The sequence below is a fragment of the Xiphias gladius genome, chromosome 3 (genome assembly GCF_016859285.1).
Source record: "Xiphias gladius isolate SHS-SW01 ecotype Sanya breed wild chromosome 3, ASM1685928v1, whole genome shotgun sequence".
NCBI lineage: Eukaryota > Metazoa > Chordata > Actinopteri > Istiophoriformes > Xiphiidae > Xiphias > Xiphias gladius.
The window spans coordinates 12,196,058-12,216,310 of record NC_053402.1 but is presented as its reverse complement, the minus strand read 5'-3'; the positions used below and the strand labels follow the sequence as shown (position 1 = coordinate 12,216,310).

The window sequence follows — 20,253 nt, the reverse complement described above, 5'->3', positions numbered from 1 at the left end:
GTCAAAACGTTGGCTGTGAGAAAAGTCTATTGTTTGTTGTCACATATCAGTGAAAATAAATGCTCGATGGACAAATAGTCTTTTTTTGGTAAAATGTACAGTGAGAACAGAATTTTTCCAAGAATGGATCCATGTTGTATACCATGCTAACTCTAATCATGAGATACAAAATTGAAATAACTGTGATAAATAGTTACTAACAGTGATGAGATAAGTGCTGAGTCAATTGGACAAATGGACACTAATGGTCCATACTCTTTTTTTTCGTCTTTTTTGTGAGTTTATCAAATATATAAAATCTTGAAGGAAAAAAGACATAGGTATACTTTTAGAAAAAACTTGGTACTTGGCATTTATAAGTCAAATTTTAAAAATCCAATTATAATTATACTATATACAGTCAAATATTTTTTGGGGAATCTTTACATTTAAAATATATTCTGACATCCTTAAGAAAAAGTTTTGTTTTTTTTTACAAGAAAAATCTGAACGAGAGATGAAAAAACAGGTTGCCATTGTTGCCGTCCTGTGACGCAGTTTGATGACGACATCTTTATACAGCGGAAGTGATGTTTTGAATTTTTCTGTAGTTCGCCTTGATAACTGCTGATAAATGGTAGTTAATGTTCACGCATTACATGACATTTCTGTCCTAATTTGGTTTACATTGTGACAGTGGTCTCCATTTTTGTTACACGGACTCGGGCGACGACTTTTGACCAGCAGGCAGCTTTGTCAAAGGCTGGGTTTATTGTTAGTAACATTTTGTGTGGCAGTACTTGAAGCAAGCTAACGTTAACCTGCTGTAGTCCAGCTGTAGTCACGGTTTAAAAAAAAAAAAAAAAAAAAAAACAGACGGTGAAACCTTTAAGAAAAGAACTGTATTCATGGCAAGTACTTAAAGCTTTCTTCGAGCAGTGTATCTCTGAATTGTTACCAGTGTAGCTGACGCTAAGTTAACATTTATTACAAGTTTCATTGTCACAGTATTGTTGGATGTATTAAAACACATACATCCAACAATACTAAATAAGGGGTAGTTTAAAGTAATGTTGGCTTCCACTGCATGAGTTAGCGGTTTTGTGCTGAGAGGAGAAAGGGTGATGTCTGAGGTCAGGGTTAATCAGTATGAACCGGAGGCAGGGGCATACGGTGACCAGGGTGGACTATGCCCTGACCCTGGGAAACCTCTGAGTAGTGAAGCTTCCAGGCCTGACCTGCAGGGGTAAGACTTTAATTCCCGCTCAGTTACCTGGCTGTTCACGAGAATAATAAGCAAATCACGCTGGTCTTCATATCCCTTCCAGTCTTTTGCCTGCTGGTCACCCATCCTCAGCAGACGTTAGCCCCTCACCTTCAGCTGAGACAAGTGGCCTGTTGTCATTACCATGGGAGATGGTAACTCACATTGCCTCGCACCTACCTGCTCAGTGTGTCATCACTGTGCTGCCAAAGGTATGATTTAAAGATTTATTTGAACATCACTTCCATAAAATTCCTTTAAAGATGTCCTGTCATCTAATTTTCTCGCTTATTTGTGTTTCCTCAAACACCAGAAGACTAAATCACTATTTGACATCTTTCCCTCTTTCATTGTATTGTCCTAAATTTGACTAGGAAAAATAAAGTGTTATTGATCCTAAATCAAGTTTGTCATATGTGTTAAATACTTGTTGTATTTTTGCATGACAAAAACATAATAAGTAAGTATAGATTTCCAGAATCAACATTCTTAATTTAAAGCTGCTTGTTTGCACTCTGTGTTTCTTATCAAAACTCATTATGTGTATCTTTGAGGTCGAACAAATATTTCCTTCCTCATAAAAAATTTGCAAAGATGATTTTGTAAGTGTTTTAAATCATGCATTGTTTACATTCATGTTTACTAGCAAGCAATTTTCTTCCTCTCTGCCTTTGTTCTTGGCGCATCACCACCACCTGTAGATAATTGAAATAGTGTGAAACCATTGGCAGGATTGTGTATCATGTCAGCCTCGTACATGTGCATCCTTGTGAGCGTGCGTCAGATAAACAAACGGGGACCAACTCGTACAAAACTGCTCCATCGTGCTACCAGAGGTCAGAAACTCGACAGGGAGCCTTTAAGAGTTGCAGATAGGTCTTGTCGATGATGTTGAATCCCTGTTTCTCCTCTTTTCAGGTATGTCATGCATTGGGTAATGTGGGTAAGGACAGCACCTCTTGGCAGCTTCGAGCCCGCAGACTAATAGGACCCCGAACTGGCTTTCCAGTAGGGCCAAGAGAGGACTTTGACTGGCCTACAGCTTGCCTAGAGATGGAGCAGCTGATAACCTGCTGGACAGGCCAAGCGCACCTTTTGGCCAAACAGACCCAAGAGGATGAGGAGGGAAGGGATCAAGTAAGGCAACAGCAACAACAGCAAAGGGCAGGGCAGGATAGGGAACCAGGTGCAGAGGGACAGGAAGATGGTAGAGAGGCTGAGGTAGAAGGGGTGGGAGTTGCTGCACAGGAGGCTGCGTATGGTGCTGATGAAGGGATGGAGGTGGCAAGAGAAGGTGAGGATGGGGAAATGCAGCCCATCGAAGGTGAGGACCAACGGGTAAGATTGAGAGAGGAGTTGATGATAGGAGAGGATGATGCAGCAGCACTAATGGAAGAAGAAAGGGACCACAGGATGGTGTTTGATGCTAATGATGGGCAAGAGGGTGCTCTTAATCACCAAGAGGACTTGGCAGACCCCAGGAATCTGGTAAATGGAAGACAGGTAGAAATGGAGCAGCATCAATCCCCCAGAAGTCCTAGCCCACCCCCAGCGCTGGAGTGCATCACCTTGCCTTCAGGCCACATTGGCCAGGTCAACTCAGTCCTCCTCGTGGGGGGAGAGGGGACAGTTTGTGCCACGGGTTCCAGAGACTGGAATGTTAAGCTGTGGGATCTGCAAGCAGGCCCAAGTGGCACGCTGCTGCACACACTGGGAGGGCAGGGTGACTTCAGCACCCATCGGGGCTGGGTCTGGTGCCTGGCATCTCACGGATCTCTGCTAGCCTCGGGGGGCTTCGACAGCACAGTGAGGCTGTGGGACCTACAGGCAGGTGGTGCAGTGAGAGGCCTGATCCGGGCTGGGGCTGCTGTCCTCTGCTTGTCCTGCCAGACGGATGTGTTGCTGGCTGGTACATTTGACAAGCGGATCAGCATGTATGACACCAGAGGTGAAGGGGTTTAACATGTAACTTGCTATTAGTTTTAAGTGAGTGTGCATAAAGTGCAAATAAAGCTCATTAGTTTTATAAATGTGATGACAGACATAAGACTTAAATCGACATTTGTTTTTGGTCTTAGCAATTAGCTGGCAAAGAAATGATAAAGACAAATCACTTGGTTTCTGTGTTTGATCATGTCATAATATTATCTATAGCTGCTGAACCCCTGGTGAAAAGCATCCGTCTCCACGGTAATGCTGTAATGTGCCTAGCTGCAGATGACAAGTACATCATCTCTGGGAGTAAAGACTGCACTGTGGCTGTCTATGACCGCAGGGCAGGCAAAGGCTTGAAGAAACTTCAGGTAGTTGCAAACACACAGACACACATGCAGTTTAAGTTAGTGTTTGTGTGTATATATGCTCAGATACACCTGTGTACCAAGACTAACTCCAACTAACCTGTCCATTTCCAGCTGAGCTCTTACCTGCTGTCCATGAGCTACAGTGGAAGTGAGGTTTGGGCAGGAGACAACAGCGGGATGCTCCACTCCTTTTCCATGCAGGCGGGGACTTTAAAAACCCTGTGCCCGTTTGACGTGGGACACACAGCTCTGGTCACTGGAATCCACAGGTCCCCTGGAAGCCTCTACACCTGTTCATCTGATCGTACTGTCAAGGTAGGAAGAGGCAAATGCCTTGTTACTTCACCTATTTAGCTAACTCTGCCACTAAATACTGCTATTGTAATTTCTTGTCTGTATTAAGGTACACATCCCTTGTGCGCCTCCAAGGACATTATGCACACTGCATCATCAAGCTGGAGTCAATGGGGTTAGTGCTTTCTAACACATCTTATAGATAATTATAATTTCTGAAATGTGTTTTTTTTTTTTTTTTTCTTCTCTCTGTGTCTTTACTCATTCACCCATACCCCTCCTGTGTCTGCCTACGATTTTCAGCTCAGTGTGGACGCTGGAGTCCTTGCTGTCGCCTCAGGGGATGTGTGTGTTGAAGTCTGGAGGCCCAGAAAATGAAAGAGCAACACCTGCAAACTGGGTGGCAAGACTTGAAAGCAGGATCGGACAAGATCTGAAGCCTATCAACATCGTACCGGTATTTCATTGTTTTGGTATTATTGAATACTTGGAGTAAACAACAAGAAGTACATAACTTTAATAAAAGGATAAAAAAGAAACAGCTCTCATGCCTTGCAGGCTGGCTGGATATATCAAGAGAGATGTTAGCAGTAACTTAATAAATGAATATGAAAAGGTAAGACTGGAAATGAGACAGTTGTGGTACATACAGCCAAACATATTATTTTATTTTGCTGCACTGCCAAATATAGATGTACAAAAGTGTAAAACTAATGTTTTTGGAAATAGTGCTACCACTTGTTTAGTTTAGTTGTATTGCTCATTTTTATTTCCATTTCCTAATAAGGGGTTGGGAAGGTTCAGGTCACCAAAAAACCTCAACTTTTAATTAATTATTATTATTATTTTTTTAATATTCTGATTCCATTGACAGATTTCTCTACCAACAAAAAACACATATGTGAACAGAGGAATCATGTTTATTACTAATATCTTTCCCATGTACTCAATGGCCATTTTGTGTCAGTACTCAAAGCTTTCAAAGACAATAGGTTTAAAGAAGTCTGTTTCTCCTATTTTAATTGTTTGTTTGTTCAAACAGCTTGGAAAATGCAGACATTTAAAGGGTTTATAGTATTTACATGCTCACAAATTGACTGAATCCACTATAGGAACTGACATTGTACAAAAAGCATCAGTTACTCTTCATGTAAAGTGAAATACTTGTATCCTGTGACACATTGATTGTATTTGTAAAGCTATTTATTTGAACGCAGTCAGCAATGCTAATCGATATTATCTTTTTTGTGGGTATGCCTGCAAATGCCTTGTGTGTGTGTGTGTGTGTGTGTGTGTGTGTGTGTGTGTGTGTGTGTGTGTGTGTGTGTGTGTGTGTGTGTGTGTGTGTGTGTGTGTGTGTGTGTGTCTGTGTGTGTGTCTGTGTGTTTGTTTTAACAATATATACCTATTTAATTGTTTGGATAAATGTAACTATAAATTATTTGCACAAAACTTGACAGATGCATATGTTAGACCACACTGAAAGAAGATGTCATTAAATGGCCTGAAAATCTAGGGTCTGAATTTTTGGCTGGATTTGTTCACTATCCTGATGGAAAAGCTTTATTTGACATTACTTGGTCTGAGAAGCTCCCAGTTACCCAGGTAATTCCTTACTGTTGGGACACATAAATGAATTATACTGTTATATAAAGGAGTAAAATTAATTAAAGCTATTAAGTGAAAAAATGGAAACTACTTACCAATGTAAAATCTTTATTCCTACTTTTCACATTTCCTTCTCACCTATGCCTAGTGCTTTCTTTTAATACAGACAGTGTCAGATGTATGAGCTGCATTATATGTGGTGTTTAGCCTCAAAGGAGATGCTTTAAGCCTTAAAGCATCTACTTTGCATCTCAATCTATCTTTCCCTTAAACTTTTATTTATTAAAAAAAATCTGCAATGGTGTCTGTTATCTCAGTGGTGGCAGGACGACCAACAGATTAGTTGCCGTAGTGAATATATCTTGTACACATTTTGACAGTAGCAAATCTGTGGTTGCATTCTCAGACATGATTTGTCCGTATGGCAGTCTGTTATGTGTTGGTCATCAGTACTCAGGACTGTCAAAGCAGGACACAGGTCTTCTTATCTTTGAAAGGATTGGACGAGGCAGCGATGCCGGTGAGCAGAGGGTCACTGCGCCTGTGGTCCCGACAGTACTGGACCAGGTCTGCTGCCGTCAGGGAGATCTGCTGGGACAAAGGTGGGCAGGATGGCATTTGACAGGATTTTAAACACTTACTTAAAAAGAAAAAAAAAAAAAAAAAGCAAAACTCAGTGGACATTGGATGTTAATAAAAGATACATCGAGTATGTTAGTACACTTCATACATTCTGAACTATGGAACGACTCAGACGACAAAAAAGGATCAGTCAAATGTAATGATGATGTGCAGTTATCATGCACGTAGTTTTCAGATTATTCAGATTCTTACATACCTTGATTCTCTCCATGCTTGCCTCCACCCGCAGTTGATCCACAAGTTTTTGTGTCTGAACAACGCTGTTGTTGTAACACATCTTTCCTGACATTGCCTATAAATACTCAGCAAAAAGTCCTTCTATCTGGGCTCAGTATCCTTCCTCAACACCGAAAACAGCAGCAGGAAATGGATTTAGGGCAGTATTTTACCTGATCCAAAGAGTCAGCTCAGGTTGTGCAGGGGTGTCTGGTCAGACAAGGTCCTGACTTTCCTTTTTGACCTGTACCCCCGTTTTATTCCATGCTGGGGGCAGTTCAAAGGCTCTCTGATATAAAAGGTCATACAACACAGTGTTGGAAATGTCACAAACATCACAGATCCCTTCACAGCCACTCCTGATGAAAAGATTAGTGGCTAAGACATGATGCTGTGCTTAAGGTATGCTGTCTGAAAAAGGATTGTCTGTGTGCAATAATAGAGAGGCCAGACATTTGAGGCCTTTATTAATTTGGTTGAATGTGTTTTCAGTGGGCACTAGTACAGGGTGTTGAAAATGAGTTAGGGAATATATTTTTATTACATCAGTACAGACGGGGGACTGCATTCACACTGTGGTGAGAATGCAAGATTTTGTTCATTAAAGGGGAACAGCTGGATCACTTAATCAAGGACTGCAGGACAGTAGGTAGTTGACTATTTCTGACTAAAGTGGGAGAAACCATTCTTCACAACGAGTCATTTTATATTAGATATATATAGTAAGCACAGTTTGGTTGATTTAATTAATACTATGCAAGTTTACATACACTTAAAAATTTAGGGAATCGATTGTGGTTTTGACCCCTGATTAACAAACACTTATTTGAATGTTCTCATGGTTAAAAATAACTGAATTAGGTGAATAAAACATATCGAAATAATAATAATATAATGTGTTTAGAGTTTTCAATATTCTGTTTACCTCCCTCCTCAAAATGTAAACGAAAAACTGAACATGAACTCCACACAGAAATGATTTTATTCAGACTAGTTTTATTTTTAATTAAATGTGTAACAATGCGATTTGCAGCAGAAAGGCAGTTTGGTCAATTTTGTCCCTTCGTACTTTCCGTATGAGGAGCTAACTTGCCGCAAGCGATTCATGCGATGTTTACATGAATACAAATCTTCAGTAACCGTCTTTATCGTGTCTGGTGACAGCCATTTGCTAATTAACCACCTTTATCACGTAACGTCTCTTCGAGAATAGGTAAGTTTTGATGTCGGTCTTCAAATGTTGACTCAAGATTAAGGCCAGTGGATAGGACAGGACCAGCTCACAGTTAGCTCGTCTCCCACATGGACTCTGCGTGTTTTGACTGAAGATATCCGGCACTTCTTATTAAACACGATATGCGTATAGTTATTCCCAGTCCAGTGAACGACATTTCACCCAGTTTATCCCAAAAAAACAGGCAGATAACGAGCTCGCTGTCAAAACCCTAAGCCAAAACACAAAAAGTCGCACTTGCATACCATACGACGGTGGTAGGCAAATAGTGGCTCTCCCGACGAAAATCGAAGTTGGGGCTTTCATAGTTTACATCTAAATTTTTTACCTGATAGTCAGTGTAAATACAAGACTCCGTAATAAATACGAATAAAGTCTAATAAACCTGCCAGATGAATATAGATAAATAAAATCATCCACTGCATGAAGCAAAATACTCGAGCTTTCACGTACTTGACCTTGTGTTAACCATATTTTCATTCCACCATAAATGAGGCAAGCCGGTTTATTGTGTGTGGAGGCCAATTGATCACATCTCGACTCTCTAAGAGCAGCGTATAACATGCAGTTGTATGCAAAAGTTTAAAAACAACATATATTGTGGCTTTTTGAGGCAAAAAGATGGAAAAACAACCTCTGCAGCAACGAGATGAGCCTTTCTTCAGATTTAAATGAACTCACATTTTCATTAACTTAAAACATAGAAAAAAACATTACTTGTGACATGTTTAAAAGTTGGGGCAACCTGCTACTTCTAAGGCACTCAGGATTTCATTAACTTGCAAGGCCTTTATTGACTCATCAGGACTTGTGAGGAGGGTGAAGAGCTGTCATTGGGAACTGTCGGCTGATGATAAATACTCTTGACACCTCAAACCTTGTGGTAACACTCAACAAGCATGACTGAGCAATTGACTGAGGATGTAAAATGAAGCTAACTGATGCCTACAAAGCAGGGGAGGCTATAAAATGATAACAGATGTGTCATTAAGAAATGGCAGTTAAGGGGAACTGTGAAAGTCAGGACAAGATCTGGAAGACCACGAAAACTTTCAGATAAACCTCATGTCTGCTGGGCAGAGAGGCAAAGCAAAACCTCCCATAAGACCGCGAAGGAGCTGCGGAAAGGTTTAGCTGACACAGGAGTGGCTGTGCACCGTTCCTAGGACTACATGGAGGAGTCATCAGAGGGAAACCTTACTGCTACCTCATCACAAAAGTCACTTATGAAGGTCTGCAAAAAGCAACATCTGGATAAGCCAGAGTCGTTTCGGGAAGCGAGTGCTTCGGACAGATGAAGTTAAAAATAAGCTCTTTGGACACAATCACCAAAAGGTGTTTGGCGAAAGAAGGAGCGGCATTTGATGAAAAGAAAACCTTGCCAACAGTTAAGCATAGGGTTGGAATTATTCTGCTTTGAGGATGCATTGGCTAAAGCTCCCCGCCCAGAGGCCTTCTGGAGAGCCTTTCCTTCCCCTCAGGATGTTTTGTGAAAGCTTTCAGTGATATTGGGTTCATAGGCTAAGGCTACTATTGCTAGGTCAGATCTACTTTTTTTTAGCTGTTCATACATCAGATGCATGTTGGTCAGTAGCTCAGTCATGTGCTGCACACATCAGTAAGAGCAGAGCTGCTACCTGCCACCACAGACTGAAGAGATTACATCCTTTGTCTCTTTATCACGGCCTCTACTAGGCATCCGTCTGATGCTGACCAATCCACCAGCAAGTTTGCTTTGTTTTTGCAGAATAGATGGCAGACCATGCCCCTTCTGTTGCCATGGAGGCCGTCCTCAAGACCAGTTGCGAGCTCCCAGACGACACGCCGAAGATCAGAGGCTACGACTTCAATCAGGGAGTCGACCTCCAGGCAGTGCTGAAGTCCTACCTCACCACGGGCTTTCAGGCCAGCAGCTTGAGCTTAGCCATCCAGGAGATCAACCACATGGTGAGAGGAACGGCTGTTAGGAATGAGTGTGGCTTTATTTACCCTAAGTAGCGATGCAGATAGTTTTGGTTTTATTTGCTCAGGTTGTGAGATATTTGCCTTTGAGATTTTTTTCCTCCATCCCAAAACAATGGAGGTGAATGGGATTTTATTGGTGACACTCAGAGAAATGAAAAGATTACAATTTCAAAAAATTCAACGCCAGGTTGTCTTTCCTGAAATAATGTCCCTGTCACTCTGGATATGTTAGAACCCGGGACCATAAAATAAAATCTATCTGCATGGCCATACACCAACAGATGTAAGTAAGTTTTTTTTTTTTTTTTTTTTTTTTTTTTATGGGTGAACTGTCCCTTTATATTATACAGATTCAATAACCTGTGATCAGTCTGTCAGTGTACATTTGCAATGTTGACCGTTGTTGTCTAATGACTCAACACCCACAGATAGAGAAGCGTCTTGAGCCAGTGGAGGCGAATGAAGGAAATGAGTGTAAAGAGTCGGGTGAATCCGCCCACAAGCCAGGCTGCACCATCTTCCTGGGTTACACCTCCAACCTCATCAGCTCTGGAGTCAGAGAGAGCATCCGCTACCTGGCAGAGCACAAAATGGTACAAATTCACACACTTGTTATAATTATCCAGGTCTGGTCATAGTTACTTCCCAGGTACCATCTAAATCGATTTTAACAGGGGGACTGTGTTAGTTTAAGAGAATCTCTTTTGTTACTCTTTGTTAGGTTGATGTGATTGTTACCACAGCTGGAGGCATCGAGGAGGATTTGATCAAGTGTCTAGCTCACACCTACTTGGGAGACTTCAGCCTGCCTGGCAAGGAGCTCCGCCTGAGAGGGATTAATAGGTCGGTGTAATAACAATATATAATAGAAATAGCAGGGCACATAACCTCCCGTAAAATGGCAAATCAGTGAGCTTTAGCGGTTTTGGTTGTTAGATTTTGTTTCCTTTAGAGAGATCCAGTCTAGCTGTTAAGCCCTATTTCCAGTCTTTATGCTAAGCTAAGCTAACCCGGCTGCTGGCTGTAGCTTCATATTTACTGTACAGACATAACAGAGGTGTCAATCTTCACATCGAACTTTTCACAAGAAACCAAATAAGCTATTTTCCCAAAATGTCAAACTATTGTTTTAAACACGAGAGCATCAGTTGCAGTGCTGTTAACACCAGTCTTTGGCCAGACGGCAATATACAAGTGTGCTTGCGCTACCCGTCCCTTTGTTATTTTACTGGGTGTCGCCATAACAATATCATTAGCAGAAGCGTTGTCTACTCCTTTGTCAAAATGACAAAGGACAAGGTGCAGGGGTTTGACCCAGCTTACGCATCAGAACCTAACTTGTTTATTTACGTCCTCTGTTCCTTTTCATCTCTCTGTGCTCACTACATGTAGAATAGGGAACCTCTTGGTGCCCAACGATAACTACTGTAAGTTTGAAGACTGGCTGATGCCCATCCTGGACCAGATGTTGCTGGAGCAGAACACAGAGGTGGGTCTCTCTCTCTCTCCATAACTGTGAGTAGTAGTAGTAGTTCGCCTGATGTCTTTAGATAAAAACACGTTTACCTCAAAAAGATTTGGCTCTCATATTATTGTCCACCGCATGTGATCTGTATTTTACCAGGGCACCCGTTGGACTCCCTCCAAGATGATCCATCGGCTTGGCAAGGAGATCAATAATACTGACTCCGTCTACTACTGGGCATACAAGGTGAGTCCTGCTTTGTATTGGTAATGTATTGTATCATAAGGGAACAGTTGTCAGGATCAGGTCTAAAGTCAGTTTATTTTGTTTATGAATTAGCTGTGGTTCCGGTGTCTTTGGTGAGTGGTTGGTGGGATCAGTAGCACTAGTGAAATCAGTGAACTAGGAAACTAGTATGAAACTGTTGATTGAACTTGATTTCATTCTGCTTTGTTACACACTTCATCCTGCTACCTTCCCTTACTAACTCCGTGTGGTACATAAAGTGTGTTTTTGTCTATAGATCAGTCAGTAAATGTGCTGTTATATTCTGTTTTCAGAATAATATTCCTGTGTTCAGTCCTGCTCTGACAGATGGCTCTCTGGGTGACATGATCTACTTCCACTCTTTTAAGAAACCTGGTTTGGTATTGGACATAGTGGAAGGTAAAAAAAAAAAGCAGCATTACTGGTACAGAACAAGGTCACTGCAGCTATCTTAGTAAGTCATATGTTGACTACATGTGGTGAATGTGGACTTAATTTCAGATATCCGCAAGTTGAACAGCCAGGCGGTGTTTGCCAAAAGAACGGGAATGATCATCCTGGGAGGAGGGCTGGTCAAACATCACATAGCCAATGCTAATCTTATGGTAATTTCCCACTGTATGATTTTTATCTCAAACGTTTTATATATGGCTTCTCATTACCTTTTGAACACATTTGTGCAGTTACGTCTTGGTTAATTAAATTGGCCCTCAGTGGTGGAATGTAACTAAATACATTTACTCGAGCACTGTACTTGCGTAAAAATTTGAGGTACTTGTAGTATACTCGAGTATTTTCATTTCATGCTACTCCATACTTCTGTTCCACTACAGTTAAGAGTCCATTAATGTACTTTGTATTCCACTACATTTATTTGACAGTTAGAATTACTTGTAACTTTACAGAAGAAGATTTTACATACAACAAATAGGAGTTTATAAATTGACATGCACTGTTATAGATTAAAGACCTCAACAGCAGCTATATAAAATGGTTAAAATTAGTTCCTCTTCCAACTATAACAGTAAAATGTTACTTAAACATTAATGCTTTATTGATATGATTAGTAGTATGATTAATAGTAGAACACTCACATTGGGCCTTTTTTCTAAATTATGAGTACTTCTGATTATTTAAGTACCTTTTTTTTGCAAATAGTACTTATGCACTTAAGTGACAGTTTTAGTGCAGCATTTTACTTGTAATGGAGCATTCTTATATTGCAGTATTGCTATTTTTACTCAAGTAAAGGATCTGAATACTTCTTTTACTACTGTTTGCCATGAACGTTTTGCATGAAATTGTGCAAAAATATGATAAAGTTTAGAGAAATATCATTGCCCGCTCTATACTCACACAAGCCTGTAATTGTTGTGGATCATAGTCTCTGATCTTTATAGAGGGACATTACATACTTGACTGTAACACAGTACAGCCACTGTCAAAATACGTATTGCACAACACCCCTTTTAAAGTGGGGCCAGCAAGGCAAAGCACCTCACAAACCTAATACACATTGCCTCTCCTCTGTCGCCTTCCAGAGGAATGGAGCTGACTATGTAGTGTATGTCAACACTGGTCAGGAGTTTGACGGCTCTGACTCTGGGGCCAGACCTGATGAGGCCGTATCCTGGGGCAAGATCAGAACAGATGCCAGACCCGTCAAGGTACGAATATTTATCCCAGCAATGTTGGCCAGGACCAGGCCAAGACTAATGTCAGCTAATGTCACCATTATGTTCCCTCATTTACACTTATATCATCAGATACCATTTTATTAGAAGTTATTTTGAGATATCTTCTTCACTTTTCATATACATTTCCCAGACGCCTTTTGACAGCCCCTATAGAAAGCACCTGAACAGTTTTCAGACGTGGATTTCCCCCCATTTTCTTAATGGTGATTGGTTGAGACAGTGACACTAACTGGTGATGTTTTAGTTGAAAAGTCTATGCTTATCTTATCAAACATGCATTGATGTTGAGACACCATTACGCCAGTTCGATGGTTTTGAAATGCCACTAAACAACAGATTTGGTCCAGAAATGATGATACTCTAAAACCACAGCGATGACATAACATCTTAACGGCTGTTGTGGCTATTTGATAAGATGTTTTATGTAATATCATACGTGCTTGATGTATACCACATGACAAATTGCATTAACCTCTGTAGTGCTGGCAGACAATATCCTGCTGTTTTTTTTGTTTTTTGTTTTTTTTAATTTTAATTTCCCCACGTTAGGTTTGTTTTGGACCAAATCTGAGGGCTTTAATTTGACATCTTTCTTTTCCAGTGAAATACATTTTTTTTAATGGGGATAAATGTATTTGGAAATAATTTTATAACACAAGAGATCTGGCGACCAAGCTAGGAGGCTGAGTAATTGTTTGTCTGACACTTGAAGAAGGAAATTTGAGTGTTAACCAGGAGTCTTAGTACCCACTTTGGCCTCATGGTGGCAGTGTCAGCACAGCATTTGATCCAAGAGGATCAGAAGCATACAGTGTGGCATCACGGCACCAAAACACAAACATGAGAACCAGGCACTGGTTTCAGTTAAGTGTAGTTAACAAGTAACATAACAAAAATATGACAGTATTACAGGAGAGTAACAGACCGCTTCGTTGTTTGTCCCTAGGTGTACGCAGATGCCTCCGTGGTCTTCCCTCTGATAGTGGCTGAGACCTTCGCTCTCCATGCCGACAAGCTGACCGCCGGCAAGAAAGCAGATTAAACTGTTACGTCCTTAAATGCTCCTTTTAGAAACAACAGCCAGCTTTGCTGCTGTGGTTCTCCCTTTGTTTTTCCTAATTGAACATATGAGTTTGATCTTCCGAACCTTCCCATTGAAAATACATGGTTACGACTTGGCAACTGTAAGAGGCAGCATTGTGATGTTGTCACACATACAATGCTGCAATTGAAAACCTTATTGAACGGGAAGCGATGGAGGGTCCTAATGCTTTCGGTAGCAATATTTACTTGTTTCAAAAAGAACAGATTTTTTTCCTCTGTCCTCTGTCATGGGCTTAGCATGGTATAGCATGCACCAAAGAGACTGTCGAGAATGCATCAGGTTTTAGCGGTGGTGTGTTTGTCTGACTGTGTGTGTGTGTGTGTGTGTGTGTGTTGGGGGGGAATAGATGCGCACTCACGAGGCAGTGTTTTTTTTTTAGCCACGAGTTTTAATTTATTTCAGTTCAGCTGTGGCCAGCCATGCAGTGGCGTCACTTGAATATTACCTTATTGCTTCTCAGTTTTTATACAATCTAGATCTTGCTGTCACTGTTTCAGGAGGAAAGATGTGCCTGTATAGCTTAATAAATCATAAAGTTATCATTTCTTCCTGTATTTAAAGGGGTTTTAGTGGAAATTATAAATAGTCTTTGTGCACTAAGTGTGTGTGAGAAGGCACAAGGGGTCCATCATGTGACACTTCTTTTCACATGACTGTGTTGGTGATCTTTGTTGTGTACAAGATTTTAAAAATGATTAAATTTTTATTACAGGGCACTGCTGATCTATGATAAAAAATAATGATTAGAATATTAAATATTTAGTTTAAAGCTCCTCAGTTGCATTTTGAATATGTGTCCCAACAAAAAGATGAACGACTAGTAGCTGGAACAAGTGTCGCTATTGTCACTGAGCTACACTCATGATTGGCGGCAAACTTGCTAAACTACAATCCACGAGTGGCAAGTGCCACTCCGGAGCTTAATGAAGGTTTGGTGCGAACGCCTCCGGTCAGATCCTCCCCTAGAATCCCCTGAGGGGATCATAAGAGCATCGCAATGTATGCGTGTGTGGTTAGTGCTTGCTCATACAAAGACACAGTTTTCACCCACCCAGGCAGAGTGCACTCAGTGTAGGTGGGACTCTCCGCTGTCTCCCTTTCTGCTGTCAGCAGAATCAACCACATAATCTAGTAACAATGATAAATACATTTCCCATCACTATTTATGAGTCTGCTATTGTGGGAATGGATATTTCCTGTGGCTAATCACTGCTCCCATATCCTCTACACAGTCACTGATATATTCACAGCTTATAGTTGCACTCCTTGGAAACGAAATGTGGGTAGTTTTTGAATCAAAAGTGCCTATAGTATATGCACTGAAGCCTGATTTTTTTTTTTTTTTTTTTTTTTTTTTTCTTTCTTCTTTCCTAGAGTTTTGTAAAGTGTCTGTCTTTTTTTTCTTAGTCGGAATGGTGACCTTTTCTTTTATGGAAACAGAGTTGGAGAAGTGGAATTGGAAATGGGATAAGGTCAACTTTCCCAAAACCTCAGCCCCATGTGTCACTCACACACGCACACACGCGCACAAGTTGGGCGTTCCTGTCTTGGTCCAAACTGCTTTTCCATTCAGTCCTCCTATCATTTCCTATTGGCGGTGGCACTGTGCGAGTGTGTGTTTACTCAGGGCTTGACAGTTAAAAGAGTTTTTTCTTAAAAGGCAGCGGTGTATGCATTTTCAACTCTATAGAAACTTATGTTTGCCCTGTGCTTAATGGAAAGATTTCAGAGACTGAGAGGGCTGAAAAGAGGGAGATAGAGACCTTGCGTGTGTGCGCGCGCGCATGAGCTGTAGTCACACTACGATAATACTGTGTGGCGTCGACACAGCACAGACAGTGTGTGCCCCCTCCTCCTCTGCGGAACAATCAGCACACTGTGTGATGTGTAGGGCCGCAGCAGTCATAATGGCAATTATGTCTCCTCCTGGCCACATTTGCAGCTTTTTTTTTTTTTATGGTGACAACCAAAGGGCCAGCAAGGGAGAGAGAAAGAAGGACAGAGGGAGAGCTGACCTGCTGCACAGCTGCAGGGTGGGGTGGATCTGTGAGTAGTAGAGGGAGAAGAGACGAGAGGAAATGCACCATGGATAGATTTGTGCACATTTGCATATTCATATCAAATTTCTGAGTAAATTCATGTGGAATTGAATGTATGCAAAGGTGTCATTTCCACTAGGGATGTGGTGGTGGTGGTGGTGGCGGGGTGAGGGGCTTTGTCAGTGTAGAGACTTTTTCTAGATTAGAGAAGAGATATGTTGTTAAAAAATGTTCAATACTGTTCAAAAGTCTTCAGTTATTACTTAATGCTCACAGCAGTGAGCTAAAGGAGCAGCTTTCCAGACTTATGTGCCCTCAGTTTTACCTCTCAGGCTGCATGCAGTCGGCTCTACCTTATTGGCAAAGGGCTGCACAATAAGCTGCACTGTCCGCCATATAATTGAGTGTCTGAATTCTGTGTCCAAACTTAATTGATAAGTTACTTCTCGCTGTTGAGTGAACTATTGAGTGTCTAAGTACCTGTACTCAAGTACTGTACTTGAATACAATTTTTGGTCAAGATGACACTTAAGTGATCACCGGGATGACATGGACACTAGCCCCAAGTTTACCAGCTGACAAAGTGGCTCAAGATGTTAAAGCTGTTGGGCTGTGATGCAGAGGTTGGTATTTCACATCTGATCATGATGTCAAAGGTCTATATAATTACATTATTAATATATGTAGAGCCCGATTGTCTGAGCTCTATACATAATATATGTCTTACTGTCTCTCTTTCGTGTCTCCGCTCTAAAATGCTCAGTGTCCCCCTTTAACAGACCAGCTGTCCCACTTAACCTGAAAAGCCTGAGTGTGGGGGGGAAAAGGGGGTCTTACTGGGTTTGAGTGTCTGTGGATTTTAAACAACATTAAATTCTGTCCAAAACTTTACATGAATATGTTAAGCAGGGTGGTATCATTTAACAAAAACAGAACCGGTATGAGCAAATATTTGATATAGTCATGGCTCAAGGACTGATTATGAAACAATGGGCCCCTGGGCACAGACGTGTAAACCCCCCCTTCGCTTTCCTACATCATACAGTAAGATTGAAAGGTATAGATGACACATTGTCTTTAGTCCTTGTACACTTGTAGTTGTTTTGTATTCATCTTGTGTCTCTCTGTAGTCGCCCCCTGAGGCACCGGGCCTGTTCACTAATCCCTCCGTGTAGTTCCCCAGCACGTTTGCCAGAAACTCACCCTTGTGCTGAACCCCTAGCAAAATGTGATTCTGAGTAGGCGTTGGTGCATCAAGAATACAGAGGTTAACATATAATTCATATAAATGCACTGACGCAGGAAAAAAAACCAGCACAATTTCGATTATTTATTGATTTATTTATCTGTACTTGCCAGATTTACTTAACAATAACCCCCCTCCTCCCCCAAGCCAATCCCACGACCTTGTGCGTATGTGTGAGTACCTTATCTCCACCTCTGTTTACCTGTTACGTTGCCATAGGAACTCCCACCTCGGAAGCCCATTGGCCAACCCGTAGAGGTACCGACAGGTGAGGGAGCGGAAGTGCACGGGAGGAGGACAGTTACAGCGCGAGGAGGGGCAGGCTGAAACAAAGGGATACACATCCAGGTATAGGAGGGGAAACAATATAGCAATAAACGAATAGCAGGCGGTTAAAGACTGATAACTGGAAGAAGATAGAAGCAAAAGACGAGCGAGACGGTGATAGGAAGTGAAGGGGGAGGCGGCTGTGCTTTCATCTCTGCCTCCTGCTGCTTTCTCAGAAACAGGAAGTCGTCAGTTGAACCGCCGTCTCCTCCTCTGACGCAGCTGGCCGAGGCCGATGGCGGCCTTGTGTCACTGTTGCTGTGGTAACCGACCGGCAAGGACAAACATCCGGATGACTGCTCACTGTCCCGTCACTATTTTTCATCAAATCTGTTGTAACCGGGGCTCAACCACTCTGCATTATCTCTGCTCACCAGGGCGACTGGGAAATAAAGAGGATGCACAGGTTTTGCATATTTTATGTAACATAACTTTATTTATATGTATGTCATGTAAGGACAAGCAAAAAAAAAACAGTTGAAAGTGCTGATGTGGGGTTTTTCGCACAGTAGTTATGTCTGTAGACCATAAAAAATATGGTCCCGCTTTCTGATGAAACAATATTTTTTAAATGGATTTATGAATTACTTTATAAATCATTTAAAAGCCAGTATAAAGAACAACTTTTCAGTCGCCAGATTCAGGAAAATCCTCCTCCGGGATGACAGTTTGTTTGCCTTCATAGCTTTTTAATTCATTAGGGAGGGGGCCAAAGGACTATTGAACCACTTATCTTCTGGAAAATAGCTGCAGGACCAAAGTCAATTTATAAATTGCTTATTTATTTACAGCTACCCTTGATGGATTGTACAACCCCCGAGATTCATTAACATTTATAATTGCATTTGACTGGCAAACTTTTACTAATGGCTCATTAAAAATCTAGAAGCCCAAGCATTATTGCTGAATAGAAACACAGCCATGTCATTACCAGAAGATTTAAAAGATTTAAACAGTGATATAAGAGAGTTTTTATTCAAACAACAGAATAGGAACTACCTAACCTAAAAATGTAATTAAAAACAGTTACATGTACTGTACTATTTTCTCTACATTTGTACTATTTTAAGTTTTGCACACATATCATACCTTAATAAATAGTTATGTCAGAGTACATCTGCAGTTTTGTATGTTAATAAGTTGTTTGTAAATGGATTTTGGTCCGGATGTCCTGCAGCCCTTTCCCAGGAGATAAGTGGTCATTCGGTCCATCGGAGAGATCTACCTAATGAAGTGAAGAACTAGCCTGAACGACAAGTGAAGTGTCATGCTGGAGAGGGATTTTTCACAATCTGGCAACCCTAAAGTTGTTCTTATTAATTGCTTATAAATCAGGAAAATGTTACCAAACATATTTTGAAAGTTTTTAAAACTTAACATTAATATTTCCAGTGATTTACAGGCAAGCAGAGACTTTGAATGAACAAGGTACGAAAACGAGTTGGGATGAAATTACTTTATGTAAATAGGCTTACATTTTTTTGCTGTATTCATTTGTATAAACTAGTGAAACAATACTTTTCAGCAATTATCACTGAAGACTTGTACATTTTTATAGGTGCTTGTGACATTATTCATGTATTTTAGGCTCCTGGCAGCTTTCTACTTTGTTAAATTGAGGAAAATGAGAAGTCAGACTCTAGTGGACTTTATAGATACCATGCATGTGGGGTAAGGACAGGTGAAAAGGTGCTACAGAAAGAAAGTAGAAAAATGAATGCATAGAAAGTTGGCAAAAATGAACCAAAATCAACCCCGACTCCAGTAGGTTTAATACACTCCAGTGCACACAAGGTGTAAACATTTGTTTAATGCAACAGTAGCTTTGAGGCAGCTACAAGATGAAGCTAATTTCAGTAGAGGTGAAGGAACAACAGCAGCTTTTCCATATCCGTTAGTTATTTGTTGATTGTTCACTACTGAGTAATCATGGTTACAAGATGGACACCTCACAGTCAGGGCTCTGATGCAATGTTTTCAATTTCAAGTCCCTAAATGAAAAATAATTTGTTTAGTATAATATCAAAATGAGGCAAAAATTATGAAATCGAAAAACATTGCAAGATTCTGAATTCATTTTGCATTCTTTATTTGACCATTAATATTATATGTATATATTTAATATTATATAATATAAAATTAATGTAGAGATACATATCTATTTTGTGAGTTCCTGTCAATTTAATGTAAGATGCTTTTCTCTATTTTTTAGTTAATTGCCTTGATTTGTATCCCGTCCTACTTAGTATAAATAAATTTCAAGTAAAATTGTCGATCTTCATGGATTAAAATAAATGCCTCAGAGTTATGCATGTGCAGCTTTGAATTCTCTTTTTTTGATGTCTGCCTATGAGCCAGCACATTACGAGAACAAGTATGTATCTTCCCTCATTTTTTTTTTAAATTGACAGTACCATGATACCATGTTTGATTATTGCCTCTCAGGTTTCTTGATTTTTCTTTTTTTTCCCCCTCTGTAGTCAAGGTCTAATAAAGACTTTCAGCTATTTAACTGTGTGGAAAGTGTCAGACTGCAGAGCTCATAGGAAGTAAAAGGTTAATGTTGCACAACTGTGAAGCAAGCTATTTTTGAAGTGACACC

At 40.7% G+C, this 20,253-nt stretch overlaps 3 protein-coding genes across 4 annotated transcripts; 2 read left to right on the top strand and 1 right to left on the bottom strand.

Moving 5' to 3' along the window:
- Positions 1-550: 550 nt before the first annotated feature.
- On the top strand, positions 551-5,525 carry fbxw9 (F-box and WD repeat domain containing 9). Its single transcript, XM_040124321.1, has 7 exons — positions 551-1,225; positions 1,308-1,455; positions 2,162-3,191; positions 3,398-3,546; positions 3,658-3,861; positions 3,950-4,015; positions 4,144-5,525. The coding sequence occupies exons 1-7, from the start codon at positions 1,104-1,106 to the stop codon at positions 4,216-4,218; spliced, it is 1,794 nt and encodes a 597-aa protein (XP_039980255.1). The 5' UTR covers positions 551-1,103; the 3' UTR covers positions 4,219-5,525.
- Positions 5,526-5,910: 385 nt separating this feature from the next.
- On the bottom strand, positions 5,911-6,393 carry LOC120788108 (guanine nucleotide-binding protein G(I)/G(S)/G(O) subunit gamma-12-like). The gene is made up of 2 exons (XM_040123638.1): positions 6,287-6,393; positions 5,911-6,036 (listed from the first exon to the last, which is right to left on the bottom strand). Exons 1-2 carry the CDS (start codon positions 6,377-6,379, stop codon positions 5,911-5,913), a joined length of 219 nt encoding a protein of 72 aa, XP_039979572.1. The 5' UTR covers positions 6,380-6,393.
- Positions 6,394-7,356: 963 nt separating this feature from the next.
- dhps (deoxyhypusine synthase) lies at positions 7,357-15,354 on the top strand. 2 transcript variants are annotated; one of them, XM_040154867.1, is made up of 10 exons: positions 7,357-7,519; positions 9,293-9,487; positions 9,934-10,098; positions 10,227-10,348; positions 10,898-10,994; positions 11,130-11,216; positions 11,531-11,636; positions 11,739-11,842; positions 12,779-12,904; positions 13,881-15,354. In XM_040154867.1, exons 2-10 carry the CDS (start codon positions 9,293-9,295, stop codon positions 13,974-13,976), a joined length of 1,098 nt encoding a protein of 365 aa, XP_040010801.1. In that variant the 5' UTR covers positions 7,357-7,519; the 3' UTR covers positions 13,977-15,354. The 2 variants fall into 2 exon arrangements, with proteins under 2 accessions (XP_040010801.1, XP_040010793.1); XM_040154859.1 differs by having other exon boundaries at positions 9,288-9,487.
- The last annotated feature ends 4,899 nt before the right edge of the window (positions 15,355-20,253 follow it).

What these genes read in the sequence shown, in the direction of transcription:
- dhps (XM_040154867.1), top strand. Translation starts at nt 9,293, where the DNA reads ATGGCAGACCATGCCCCTTCTGTTGCCATGGAGGCCGTCCTCAAGACC. An exon ending in TCCAGGAGATCAACCACATG is followed by an intron (nt 9,488 to 9,933) that starts GTGAGAGGAACG and finishes CAACACCCACAG; the next exon opens with ATAGAGAAGCGTCTTGAGCC. An exon ending in ACCTGGCAGAGCACAAAATG is followed by an intron (nt 10,099 to 10,226) that starts GTACAAATTCAC and finishes ACTCTTTGTTAG; the next exon opens with GTTGATGTGATTGTTACCAC.
- LOC120788108 (XM_040123638.1), bottom strand. Translation starts at nt 6,379, where the DNA reads ATGTCAGGAAAGATGTGTTACAACAACAGCGTTGTTCAGACACAAAAA. An exon ending in CAAGCATGGAGAGAATCAAG is followed by an intron (nt 6,037 to 6,286) that starts GTATGTAAGAAT and finishes TTGTCCCAGCAG; the next exon opens with ATCTCCCTGACGGCAGCAGA.
- fbxw9 (XM_040124321.1), top strand. Translation starts at nt 1,104, where the DNA reads ATGTCTGAGGTCAGGGTTAATCAGTATGAACCGGAGGCAGGGGCATAC. An exon ending in CAGCATGTATGACACCAGAG is followed by an intron (nt 3,192 to 3,397) that starts GTGAAGGGGTTT and finishes TATTATCTATAG; the next exon opens with CTGCTGAACCCCTGGTGAAA. An exon ending in ATCAAGCTGGAGTCAATGGG is followed by an intron (nt 4,016 to 4,143) that starts GTTAGTGCTTTC and finishes TACGATTTTCAG; the next exon opens with CTCAGTGTGGACGCTGGAGT.